The sequence below is a fragment of the Arachis ipaensis genome, chromosome B7 (assembly GCF_059453495.1).
Source record: "Arachis ipaensis isolate K30076 ecotype BB chromosome B7, ASM5945349v1, whole genome shotgun sequence".
NCBI lineage: Eukaryota > Viridiplantae > Streptophyta > Magnoliopsida > Fabales > Fabaceae > Arachis > Arachis ipaensis.
This window is the reverse complement of record NC_142442.1, coordinates 24,771,999-24,787,123: the sequence shown is the minus strand read 5'-3', so window position 1 is coordinate 24,787,123 and position 15,125 is coordinate 24,771,999. Positions and strand designations below refer to the sequence as shown.

Sequence of the window (15,125 nt, the reverse complement as noted above, 5' to 3'; positions counted from 1 at the left end):
GCATTATCTCATTAGTGACAAATTCAATTGGCTTCCTATGTTTTTTTCCTTCCAATGCTAAGGATACAAATGCACTGATGTTCTATATTTCGGTAGTTGATTTTATTGCTAGTTTTACAAGACACATATCACCTTCATTTTGCATAGAATAATAGAAATACTGCTTGTTACTTGTTAGTTTCATTGTATTTTGTAATTAATGCACTATTGTTCATTAAAATAAAAAAAAAACTTTAGTAAATAAGATGAATGAGTTAAATTAGAAATAAAAATAATGTCATATAATATCTATAAATATAATTTAAATAAGAATAATAATTATATAAAACACATTTTTTTCGGCCAGGTAGATGTAATTTGATCAACCAAAACACGATGAGTTGATTCATTTTTTTATGGTGGAAATATTCAATTTTATGGTAGAATATACTGCTGAATCTAATTTACGAAAGCAAATACATCTTAATTCTTAAACCAAGACACCAACAAAAATACGTCTTAAACCAATTTAATTTGAAAATTAATTTATTCACGGTTTTATTGTGCTAGCATTTACATGGAATAAAATAAGAGTTGAGTTTACACTTTTTTTTATTTTGATATGGAGCCCAGCATCGTGTATACCAACAATATTGGAGTCTGGCATGTTTCACTAGGGTGTGGTGGCTGCGATGAAATAATCGGATGGTCCGATTTTCAGGAAAGTAATCAGATAGTCCGATTACGGACTTCAGGGTTACACAAATCGGACCGTCCGATTTGCGTACCAACGGCCACATGTCATGCATGCAGCAAGCCGGTCCGTGCATCCACTTTCAAAACCAAGAAACCCCACCCACCCATCCCTTTCAACCCCACTCGAACCCCCTTATTCTCCAGCAACCAACCCCGCCCACATTCTTCCCATTCTCTTTTTCCATTGAAGGTGCAAAGCTAAAATTGAAGAAGAAGCTGCTGCAAGGAGGAAGAACAAAAATCAACAATGCCAAGAATACCAAAAATAAAAGATGTTAATCGTCCAGAACTACATATTGTTAATTATCTTGGTCATTCTGATTATGTAATTTTTTTTACTAAATAATTTAATTTAATCTAAATAATAATAATAACATTAAGATTAGTTTATTGTATTAATTATTAGAGAAAAGGACAAATAGGTCCCTAACCTTTTGTCCCGCGGATATTTTCGTCCCTAACCATTGAAAAATACTTTTAAATCCCTGACCTTCACAAAACTTGGACGGATCAGTCCCTGACAGAGACATTTGGACGGATCGGTCCCTGACGGAGGTATTTGGACAGAGGGACTGATCCGTCCAAGTTTTGTGAAGGTGAGGGACTTAAAAGTATTTTTCAATGGTCAGGGACGAAAATGTCTGCGGGACAAAAGGTCAGGGACCTATTTATCCTTTTCTCTAATTATTATTAAGTGGTGTAGGTATATATTAATATTTATATAATTATTAATTGTTAGAAGGGAACAGTAGAATAAAATAAATTTTAGGGCAAATTATCATAATAAATAAAGTAGTTTCCAATATTACCAATATACACAATTTGCAAAATGGATACCAAAATGTATTTTTTTTCATAAACTATGTAAACTGCGAGAGGGGACCCGCGGTTTACAAATACACGTAAACCGCTATAGGGGTGTCGCGGTTTACGTTCTAGGCTAAAATTAACATAATCCGCTATAGGGGTGTCGCGGTTTATGTGTGAATGAGTAGTGTGCATAAACCGCGACAAGGGTCCAGCGGTTTATGCGTGAATGAGCAGTGTACAGAAACATAAAATAAACTAAGTCCATGGTAAATAAAACATACGTAACACATACATAAGTCCATGGAAACATCACATAATACAAAAGTACACGACAAATCAGACATACATAGGTATCATCAATGAAAACATAAAATAAACAGAGCTACGGCTCCTGCCTGAACGAATACAATGTTATACACATGTATAAATTGCTAATGACCTAGTTAACAGGTAGAACCATAATAAAAAAAAGTTACAGTTCAAGTCTAACTGTGCAGATATGTATACCTAGAAGCCAATGGGAAGGAATAGGCGTCGAATCCCCGCAGCCTGAGGCTAGGAAACCGCCAGAAAATCCATGACTGCAGTAGCTGCAGGGGGCCTGCCAAGTTTGTCACGTTTCTGTTGGCCACCCGACACATGCAACGATATAGCCAAGCCAACGCTGCCGACCCCCAACTATAACTGCCCATATCATCAAGCCTCATCACAAAGGGCAACCACCGTATATGAAGCCGATCTCCACTCTTGTACTTATCTTTACTTATGCAATTTTGGATAGGACAAAAAGTCCTGACCCTTGAGATCATAAAGATAAAGATGCGGCTAGTCCTTAGAACTTTTAGGGCGAGAAAAATTTCTTTCTTAACCCGTAGGGATTAGTGTGTGAGAGAGCTTATAGACAATAAATTGGAATTCCGGCGGCTTTTGCCACTTATGATCAGTGTTCACAAGAGCGAGACTGTTCAATGCCTTGCCGCCACACCCGGCTTTCCTAACGGTAAGGCTACCATGGGGCCACCCACCCCCATCTCGATTCTGAGTGGAAAGCAGCATCATAATATAAGCCCGTGCATATATGCGTACGGTATCCTCTGTAGCATCATCCGGCAACACCCTGAACCTCTCATGAAACCAGGTGAAGTAGACTGTATACTGCTTTACCTTATTCTGTAGTGGAAGCTCGCCAAACAGTTCTTGAAACCACTCCCATGCCGATTTGCCTTCTTCCATAAGCTTCTCAAAATCTGTAAGGCACCCGGATACAGGTAAACTATCCACGGGCAGCCTCAGCTGGTATGCTACATCCTGCAGCGTGATAGTGCATTCTCCAAAAGGCATATGAAAGGTATGTGTCTCAGGACGCCACCTCTCAATGAAAGCGCTGACTAAGGGCTCATCCAACTAGAACCACCTCGCGTTGAGCCTCGCCAGGTGGTACAAACCAGCCCTCTCCAGATATGGTATGATCATGTCATGCAGAGGCATGTTCTGCTGCCTCCGGACACTATAAATACACCTAGTCGGCTGGAGCATGTGACAGAAGAAACCAAACAAATAAAAAATCCAACACTAATTTAAAGTAATCTAACACAAAAAATACAATATTAAAGTTTAAACAGGTAACATACAGCTCCTATTTTCTAATCACAAAATTCAATAAAACCTGCATAAATAATTCAAGACATTAATTTAAATTAATTAAATACTAAATTTTATGATTTTAAAATAATAATTTAAATCTAAATTTAAATACCTAAATCATAAGCCTTGGAAAAATATTAAACGAAATACATCAACTAAAAATAACCAAACTAACCTCTTCGTTTATGCTGCCAGCAACGAGCGCAACGCCGTTGAGCCTGTAAAGACTGCGTTCCTCCACCAGAGTCCCGGCCCGAACAAGCTCAACCAACCCACACTTTTCTCTCTTTCTTTCTCTAGAAAACATCTCCTTCTCTCTCTAAAAACCTGGAAACAACTACAAATGAATAATCCGCGATACCCTGAAACGTATTTATACTAACGCATAAACCGCTGGACTCCTGTCGCGGTTTATGCACACTACTCATTCACACATAAACCGCGACACCCCTATCGCGGATTATGTTAATTTTGGCTTAGAACGTAAACCGCGACACCCCTGTAGCGGTTTTCGTGTATTTGTAAACCGCGGGTCCCCTGTCGCGGTTTACATAGTTTATGAGAAAAATGCATTTTGATATCCATTTTGCAAATTGTGTATATTGGTAATATTGGAAGCTACTTTATTTATTATGGAAAATTGTCCTAAATTTTAAAGATTTTGAATAATAATTAAATTAATTGTTATTATAAATATATTATTTAAATATTTAATTATTAATTAGTGTATCTTGTTAATTAGAGAGATGTGTAATTAAAATTTATTTTATTGTATTGTACTGAAAGTTAGTTAAAATGTTGAAGTTTTCTAAATATAATTAGTGAAATAAGCAAGTAATTAATTAACTGAGATATATTATTATTATTGTTATTATTGTGACCGTTAGTTTAATTTAATTTAGCCTGGTTTAGGTAGTTAATTATGTTAGTAACAGTAAATTATAAAATGAATTTAATAAATTTTGTATGATTAAAAAAAATTTGCGGTACGGTAATAATAATAATAATAATAATAATAATAATAATAATAATAATAATAATAATATTGAGGAGTTTAATATAGTTATATAAATATAAAATAATGATTAATAATTATTATTATAAAATAAATAGGTTTAGATATTAGAATATATATTTTTAATGGATGTAATGATAATAATTAGATTTATATTTTAGATTTATTTAAGTTTAAAATTCTAGTTATATAAATATAAAATAACGAATAATAATTATTATTAAGAAATAAATAAAAATTAGATATTAGAAATATAGTTTTATTGGATATAATAATAATAATTAGATTTATATTTTAGATTTATTTAAGTTTTATTAATTATATTATACTGCTTATGTGATAATGAGATTGGAAAAATGTTAAATATTATTAATTAATTAATTATAGTTATATTTGATTAATATGATATATGCCTACGTTTTGTAGGATTCATGAATGTTAATATGTGATAATCTCATTCAAGAAGCGGGTCATTTTTGGCTGACCTTTGGTAACCTGTCTGAGAAATGAATTGCCTATGAATTGAGGTCCACAATAAACAGGCCACGTTGTTGGATTCTCTAGTGGCCTAAACCTAGCTCGGTATACTCTTTGAACTTGGTCCATCTTGTATACGTCATGAACGTACACTTGCCAATCAAGCCGCTGATTTGCACAACAAGCAAATACATGTTGACACGGAATCCGGTCCACTTGAAATTCACCACAGTCACATACTCTTCGACGTAGGTCAACTACATACTCCACTCCACTCGGCATCTCACATACTTCAAATACGTCATTTTGTCTATCAAAGCAACTAACCTGGATATTTTCTGATGCCCGCTGATTCGCATGAAATTTAGAAGTCACAAGCTCAGAGAATACATGTCCAACATTAATACGAGCCTCAGTCTCAGCTCTTTTTCTTGTGAATAACTCATTAAGCCTGTAAAACGTTGCCTTAACAAGTGTAGTGACTGGGAGATTGCGTGCTCCTTTCAAGACCGAATTGATACATTCCACTAGATTGGTGGTCATATAACCCTATCAGTAACCACCATCAAACGCCAAAGCATACTGTTCACGTGGGATCCGGTCTAGCCAGTTAGTGTAAGCCTCACCACGTTCGCATAATCGCTGATAACGCATCTTGTACTCGCGAACCGTCCTCGAATATCCTATGATAAACAAAAGGCCTCCTTGTAAAAACATGCATTATAACAGAATCTGAAACAATAACAAATTTTGTTGTATTCAAATTTACCTATATTGACGATAAGCTTTTGTAAGTACGGAGCCTTGAACTTCCTCAGGAAGTTTGACTCTATATGCCTGATACAAAACATGTGGAAAGCTCTAGGAGGAGACCAGGCTCCATTATGCCGAGCAATAGCTGAGTTGATGGACTCATGTCGATCGGAGATAAGGCCCACATTGTCACGTGTCACCACATACTGTCGCAAGTTACTGAAAAAAAGTGTCACGCCTCAGATGTCTCTCCCTCCACTATAGCAAATGCAATAGGCACTATATTGTTGTTGCCATCCTGTGAAACTATAACCAACAAACAACCCTTATATTTTCCATACAAATGAGTATCGTCTACCTGCACTATTGGCTTGCAATGTCTGAATACTCTAATACAAGGGTAATAACTCCAGAAGACTCGATGTAAAACACAGATATTAGGAACCAAGTCATCACCCTGGTATGCAGGCATTGTTTCAAAGTGAACGACTGCTGTTGGTTCTTTGTGACACATGGCCTCAAACCATATGGGAAAAGCTTCATATGAAGCTTGCCAACCGCCAAAAATTGACTCCACTACCTTCTGCTTTGCTAACCATGCTTTGCGATAACTTATGGTATAGTTAAACTTGGACTGTACTTCCGCAATGACTGATTGCACCTTTATAGATGGGTCAACTTCTACTAAGGGCTTAATTGCTTCTGCAATTATGTTGGAACCCAGCTTCGAATGGTCGTGAGAAATGGTTGCTCTAGTACAAGTGTGACTACCATTGTACCTCCTTATCTCCCAATAGTACTTCTTGCACATTTTACTAACCCTGATCAGCCAGTCACAACCAACGCCGTATTGTGTACATTTAGCATAGAATGTCATTGGTTCCAACTCATACACCCGATAATTTACGCCTCGACGGATTGTATAATCTTTCATCGCCTTAATCACTGCCTCCCTAGAACTGAATTTCATTCCCACGGTGAATTCACCATCCGCCACAACAGGAAGCTCTGCTACATTCACACCACAAAATATGTATTTCGATAAATAATTGTTAAATATATGTCTTAACAGTTAAAATCTTTCTGTAAATTATAAATTACAATATAGATATAAATAAGTAATAAAATAAATATAAATATAAATATAAAATCTATCAACATTTGTCGTTATCCAAAATATAAATATAAATAAGTAATAATAAATTATTAACCACAATATATAATAAATTATAAAATATACATAAATAATTAATAAATAAATAAAAATAAATAATCAATCAAATGCTACTTACTAAATAAAAAAATCTTACATGATCAATTGATATTCCACAGATCACATGTTGGTCATGCTATCTAATCAATCTGCAATATTTATCTATCATACATTGTATCAAAAATACATACCTGCATTCATATACTGAGAAAATTTCGGTGCATGCATGGCCTCCAAATCCAACGAGCGCATAAAAGTAGGCTCCACAAACGGACGTTGGTTTACTAGTGCATTTGCCACCTCCGCCACATCTACCTCCATAGTGTTGTCAGCCTGATCTATGTCTCCAACCGGATCAATGACCTCATAGTTACTTTCAAACTCCTCCTTGGTATCACTATTATAATCTTCCAACTCAATATTTCGGTCTGCTTCAGATTGTTCGAACTCAATATACAGCTCGATGAACAATATCTGTGATCAAGTTTCCATATACACTAAAAACATATCTTGCATGCTCGCTTCATCTGTTACATATTTGGTTTGAAACTGAACGAACCCACCAAATACGGATATAAGATACCTGTACAAAATGCACGACACTCTCCTAGATATTTGAGAACCCATTTTCTCACAAATCACACCTTTTAATTCTTTAGACGACAATGTGAATAGAATAACGATATCTAACGGATTTTGATGTCGGGCAAATCGTCGGTCTAGAAATTTATCAATGAAAATCACGTTGCGGGTACAGTTCCAAACCGACAACTAACCCTCGATCAAAGTTAATGTGGTTGTTACAGGTTCAACCCCAATAAAAATTAACCGAGAGTATTACTCCCGGGTCGTCCTCAAGAGAATGGGCAAGCATGTGAATTAAAGTTGGTTGGAAATCCAGGGTTGAGAATCATAAACAGGAAAGTAAACTTAGCAAAACTTAACATGCAAAAATCTTAAATTGCAAGAAATTAAATCAAGACAATTAACATAAAAGCTAAGTAAATGGCAATTTAATAAGACAATATATAAATATGATTCTATTCTAGAAATAATTAACCAACTAAAACTAACTAAAGCAAGAAGTAAACAAGTAGGATTTGGGTTTTTTTCAAGTATGAATAATAAAGAACTCTTGGTTAAGGCTTGAGAATTGAGATCACTATCCTTGTCTAATAACTATATATTGACGACTATGAGGGGCCAAACCCACTAAGTCTACCTCTATGCTTCAGGTGAGTCAAATAGGCTTGATCAATCATCAACCATAAGTCCCAACCTAGTTACTAATTAGCTTAGTAGTAGGTCAGTCTTAATGGACATCAAATTGATCAACAAGGGACCCAAACCATCAATCCACTTAGACTCAATGACTCAACGTTACTCAATCCCTTTCACCTAGGCCAAGAGTATGGGAAAACTACTCCATAATTGGTAAAAACAAGTTGTCAAACATTTGGTAGGCAATAGTTAAAGACATGGCTAGATTGCAAATTCAAAGAGAAATTAAAGCTATCAATCAACAATTATCTATAATATAAATTCCACTAAGATGGTAAAACAAAAAAGAACATCATTCCATTAATAAAAATTCAAAGTCAACAAGGTTCATAAAAAGAGAAATGAAAGAGAACTAGAAGAAGAATGTGACAATAACAATGAAACTAAACAAACTTAGAACTAGAAAAACTAAAAGTGGAACAAATAAACCGCGATCAACAAGCTCCAATTCTTAAATTCCAGCAAGATGATCAAAATATAGCAAAACCCTAGAGAGAGGTGAGAGTTTCTTTCTCTAGAGAACAAGGAACAAAAACTCCAAAAAACTAGGTTGTGTGTGTGTTGTTGCCTCCTTTTCCCCCCTAAGTCCTTGGCCTTTTCCCATTCAGAGTCATGTTGGAATTGGAACTGGAGCCTCTCAGAAATTGCCAGCCACATTTTTCACAAATGAGCCACGTGCTGAACGTCATGCGTGCGCGTCGGATGAGCTCTTCACAAGTCATGCGTACGCAGAAGGTCACGCGTGCGCGTCGACACCAGCTTATCCAAATCTCTATTCTTCATGTTCCTTCCACTTTTACATGCTTCCTTTCTATCCTCTGAGTCATTCTTACCCTATAGATCCTGAAACCACTTAACAAACACATTACGGCATCGAATGGTAATAAGAGAAGATTAGAATTTATCATTTTTAAGGTTAAAGAAGCATATTTTGAACTATGAAGTATAATTAGGAAGAAATTACAAAAACATGCATTTTATATGAATAAGTGTGAAAAACATTGATAAAATCCATCAAATTCAACACAAGATAAACCATAAAATTGCGGTTTATCAGATTTTCACACACAAATTTCACTCCTTCAACTGTTTGTAACAAAATCTGTCCATGATAATAAATTTTTAATATCACTCTATCATCCATTCTGATATATTCACATCAAACACTCAATCTTAGTATTGTTGCTATTGAAACAATGAAGAAGAAGAAAGAACCAGAGGGGTTTTAGAAGAGAGAATTGAGAGATGAAGAAGAAATGGACATGTTCGGCCAACTTTGGGTATATATAAACACAGAAATCGGACGGTTCGACCGCATTTTAACCGGTTTAAATTTTTTATAGCACTAAAATTGAACTGTCCGATTTTAGTTATATACGAATTTAAAAATATTGCATGTATGAAATAAGACCGTCCGATTATTATACAAACATTGATTTGAAATTCTTTTAGCACACACAAATTGGACCGTCCGATTTGTGTTCCCCTTTCTGCTGCAAACAAATTGGACGGTCCGATTTTTTTCCCCTAACTTTGAATACCTAACATCGTCACAACACTGAATTAACCCCTCATACCTCCATAACTCAGCGTTACACGCACATTATAATCATATTCAAAATAATGAGCCTTGAGTTTACTCTTTGAAAGAAAAATGTTCAGTGAAAAATCTATCTAAATATCTTTTTTCTTTTTTTGGTGTTTTAGAAAATTTTACAACATGGCACAGAAGTTAAAAGAAAAATAGAAATCAACTCAATTTTTGAAGGTTACGACGGAAAGCTTCACGCAGCTCCTTCCAAGACTGCAGCCACTCAACAAATTCAGCACTATCCCAACTCCTTTCTTAATTAACAGATCAGCTATAACATTAGTCTCCCTTCTAATAATATTAACTTGAACCTCCCAATTAAAACTTAGTAATTCTCTAACTTTTACAAGTAAATCACCATCAATGCAAAAACCTACTGTGAATCAAATTGAAGTAGTAAAAAAGTATCTGTGGAGTCCGTTTCAATGACAATCGCCTTATAATCACACTCCCAAGCAATAACCAATCCCTTTCGCACAACAAAAAGCTCACAACGCAAAATACTCTAAATAAGGAGGAAACCAGAGCAACCATTCTTCCAACAACCATCGTCAAAACTAATTACACAACCAAAATCGACGAGATTGTTATCAAGAAAAATGCTGCCACCGCAATTTACCTTCACCATGCTCGCTGAGAAAAGAGACCAGTTAACATCAGCTCCTTACACCTGCAAAAAGCTATTTGAGATCCTAATATTATGCAACTCTTGAGCAAGTATCTGAGCAATAAAAATAAATTTTTCGTCGTACTAGTCCTCTTGAGGATAGAAGAAGATGAATTCCTCTTTCAGAAGCTTCCGCCAAAAGTAGCTCAACATGGTAGCGCGATCTATCGAGGAACTGTCGCCACCCAACCAAGACACACCCAAGATGGACTAGATATTACAAATTCTATAACACCCACAGTAGCAGTGAAAAATAGCCTCCCTCTGCACATTGCATAGCGGGCAAGAATTTGAAAAAGTCGAGCCACGATGAGAAAGAAAGAAAGCTATAGGCAGGAGCCAAAAAAGAATTTTAATCTTCTCTGGTAGTTTTGAACACCACAACCAATTTCAATTAAGATTATCACTCCAATGAAACCTTCGCTTCAAGAGCCAATAATAATTGTCCTTAGTAGAATAAGTCTTCGAAGGAGTTGAATACCATTACCATCCAGAATTGATGCTAATACGAGGAATAATATCAAGAATATAATTCTTAACCATAAGAGTTAAAGGAGTGGCTAAACGGTCTAATTGACAAGTAGAATACGACTAACCAGAAGTTCAGAATACGCAGAAGCAGATCGTGACCTAAATATCAACAATAATAAAAAACAGAACAAATAATTACACAACAATAGAAAACAGTCCAACCATCAACCTTAACCAAGATCAGAAAAATCATAACCAAAAACAAAAATAAAAAAATAATCAGTCCAACAATAAACCGTAACCACAATCACATTTTCTCAGATCCAAAACCACTAATCATCAAATAAACAAAAGGAAACATATAGCATTCCATTTGAGCAAGCAAACACTTCATACTTGCTCTCTTCTAAACCAAACACGATTTTTTAAACCAATTACATGAAAAATCATCAAATTGCAAAGTATTGTTGCTTATGAGACCATTGAAACTTACATTAACCACGTTATGAAACATGGATTATTGAACTGATAATAGCAGCAAATCCAATTCAAAACACAAGTTCAACCCAAAATTCATAGCATCTTTCAACTACATAAACAAGGTGAGTAATGATTTACTAGTAAATTTTTGACACCTTTTATATCATCAATTCTTTTATTTTGTCATCATAGTATACTTCCAATTTTTGTTATTTCTTTCCTCACAAATATTTAATATTACTTATTATTTATTATTATCTAATAGTCAATTTTTTTTTATTTTCATATTATATGTTCGTAACAATTGAAAGTTTTGGCAAATGGAAAACTTGAGAAAATACATTTAAAATTGGATGATTCTAGATTGTGTTTACTTATGAAAAATATTTTAAATAGAATATACTTAGTTCTAAGTTACTAAAATTAGTACTAAATAAATTAAAATTAGTTGTTTTGCAAAATCGCCAAAGTTACATATGAACATATCTTTTTTACTAAAATTAAAAAATTAATTATCGGACCATTTTATTACAAAATACACTTCTTTTAAAGTTACGTACTAATATTATTATTCTCAGAATTATTTTACAACTACAAATGTATAGAGTACTAATTTTATTATAAATTTTATCTTTTAAATGTACAAATTTTACAATAAATTTTATATTCTATTAACTATAATTTAAAAAAGATGAATATCAACGCATCTAGAAAAAACTATTGATTTCGATCAATAGACCACTAAAGCTCCGAACCTACTTACCATTGATGTCACAGAAAGATATGTCTTAAGATCTCACATTTTTAACCCTTCCTTTTTCTTTATTTCAATTTTTAATACATAATTTTTTATAAGAATTTTTATATTCTTAATTATATTATATATTATATAATATATATACAATGGAGAAAATGAGTAATAAATAAGTGATAATTTGTTTTATAACTGGTTGATATTTAGTCGACGACCCTGTTGCTTTGTTTTTCGATAACAAATATGACATACTGAATCAATATTAATGTATTCATTTTTTTATTAAAAATATCAATCCTACATATATGTTATATTAATTCTTAATTAAATAATTTATTTTCTTTTTGGAAGTGTATTTATTGAGTTCCTCTATTTAGTATTAATTAGTACTCACTCCACTGAGTATATGGAATAATATATTACATAAGCATCTATTAATCCAATTTATATCCTCACTAATAAGTAACATAGCTTATTAGTTATTTATATCTAAATAGTCAATTATGTCTCTATTTTCATTTTACATGTTTGGAACAAAAAAACTTATTTAACTAATTGAAAATATTAACATAAATAATTAGGATGAGATCATCTTGAGTTGAGTTTAATTATGTCCAAATTAATGAAATACTGTGTAATTATAGTTTACTTACTAAAATTAATATTAAATTAATTAATACCTGATTTTTTAAAAACTGTCCATGCTACAAATTTGGTCTCTTAATTTAACATAATAAAAAATTAACTATCAGACAATTTTATTAAATAATAATCTATTTTTTATACAATCAAACTATTTTTGTTATTTTTGGAATTATGTTATAACTACAATGATGTAGAGTACTAAATTTAATAATAATTTTACTAATTTCACAGTTGTACACTACTTTTACTAAACATTTTACTTTTTAGTAAGTGTTTTGTTTATAATTTGTTTATGATTAATATTTTTTACACCTCAATACAAATATTTTTATAATCTAAAACTAATTTTTACATGCATAAGAATGTCTCATTCACTATATTGATCCATTTAACCTTGTCTTTTTTTTGTTTATCTTAGGGTGTGACTTTTGAATTCTTGAAAATCACATTCAAGGTATGCATCGAAATGTTAAAGTTGTGCTATGTTTGAATTTGTGTTTATTGAGTTCTTGTATTGTATCTATTAACACTATCTGAATTAAACCTAATGAATAATATATTGATTAATGAAAATGAAAAAAATCTTCACAAACCAATATGTATAATAATATTAACTTAACTAACACATAAGACAAATATTTATTCCCTTCTAATGAGTATAAAATAACAGTGGATTATAATCATAATATATACAAGTCCTCATCCATTATTGCTTAAAATAATCAAAGTATAAACAAATGTCACAAAAAATACGCGGTAAATAACACAACATATATTTTAACTCCTAGTAAAACACAATAAATTATATCACTCAAATAAAATATTCTAAGCATTTTACACTTTATTTTAGTGTTTAACAAGTTATAAACTCATATTTTTATCTTAATATATATAAACATTGGATTTATAGGAGAAACAAAATAATATAAAACAATAAATGATGATGAATAATAAATCCAAACAGATGTAAAATATAAAAAAAAATCTTTGAAGACATGAGTGTTAATATTTTTTAATATGTTTCATTCTTCTCATTTCTATGTAAATTGTAATTAGTTTGAAATTTTTTCATCGTATAATAGATATGGATAAAACTTGGATTCTAAAGCCACGAGATAGTGTAGAATATAGACGAAGACTTAACAAGTTCCTAGACTTTGCATTTGTGAATGCATCGTCCGATGGCATGATAAAGTGTCCATGTCCTCAATGTGGGTTTCAATATATGTCAACAAGAGAGGATGCGTACGACCATCTGTTGATAAGACCCTTTCTCCCTGGATACACTATGTGGTTGCGTCATGGTGAGAAACCAGGTGAAGATAGCTCTAGTTCCACACCAGTGGTTGAAAAACCTACATTTGAGGTGAATCCATATGTACAAATGGTGCACGAGGCATTTAACTTCACAATGCCTCACGGAAGCGAGGAGACCACAACGGGTGAACATGTAGAAGACGATGATATGGAGTTGCTGTACTTGTACAATGGTCCAAGTCACGAGGCCTAGAATTTTACCGACCTTTTTGCGGATGGGGAGGATGAGTTATATCCGGGTTGCTCAAAATACTCAAAGTTGTCTTTCCTGGTGAAGCTTTATCATATTAAATGTCTGTGCGGTGTGAGTGACAAGGCTATGTTGATGACTCTGAACTTACTGTGAGATGCATTTGAGCAAGCAAAACTCCCATCCACATTATATGAAGCCAAAAAGACTATCAGAAAGTTAAGGATTGAATACAAAAAGATAGATGCATACCCAAATGATTGCATGCTATATCGGGGTGATGATGAGGATTTGACCAAGTGCAAGCGATGTGGGACTTCATGATGGAAGCGAAAGACGCGAAAGGGTTCCATTGTTAAACTCAAAATACCTGTCAATAAAAATGGAAAGCCTCTACCGGCAAAGACTTTCCGTTACTTTTCTCTGATACCACGACTGCAACAGTTATTCATGTGTAGCAAAACATCATCTGACATGTTTTGGCATAAAAATGCTGGTAATAATGATAGGTTCTTGAGGCATCCGAAGGACACTGAAGCATGAAAAAGTTTTGATGTAAAGTATCCATATTTTTCTAACGATTCGCGCAGCATTTGTTTAGCGTTAGCTAGTGACGGATTTAATCCCTTTGGAAATATGAGTACAAAGTATACCATTTGGCCTGTGATTCTTATTCCGTACAATCTTCCTCCATGGCTTTACATGAAACAGACTTCTTTTAATCTATCTATGATTATTCCTGGTCCCAAAATGCCTGGTAATGACATAGATGTTTATTTGGAGCCCTTGGTTGATTAGTTGAAGCAACTGTGGGATGGCGTTGAAACTTATGATGCTAACAAGGGAAACACTTTCAATGTGCGCACAGCACTAATGTGGACTATTAGCTACTTCTCAGAGTTGGAAAATTTATTTGGGTGGAATACTTACCGTGGGTTAGCATGTCATATGTGTAATGTGGATGCTAAGGTTCAGCGGCTGATATTCAGTCGAAAATGGTGTTACATGGGCCATCGCCGCTTTTTGAATCAGGGTCATAAGTATAGACTAGACCGGAATAGATTTGATGGGGAAGTCGAAAG

At 33.6% G+C, this 15,125-nt stretch overlaps 1 protein-coding gene across 1 annotated transcript; it reads right to left on the bottom strand.

Annotated features, from left to right (window-relative positions):
• Positions 1–5,233: 5,233 nt before the first annotated feature.
• On the bottom strand, positions 5,234–6,908 carry LOC148550605 (uncharacterized). Its single transcript, XM_088494551.1, has 4 exons — positions 6,839–6,908; positions 5,793–6,445; positions 5,451–5,640; positions 5,234–5,364 (listed from the first exon to the last, which is right to left on the bottom strand). Exons 1-4 carry the CDS (start codon positions 6,897–6,899, stop codon positions 5,234–5,236), a joined length of 1,035 nt encoding a protein of 344 aa, XP_088350677.1. The 5' UTR covers positions 6,900–6,908.
• Between the last annotated feature and the right edge of the window lie 8,217 nt (positions 6,909–15,125).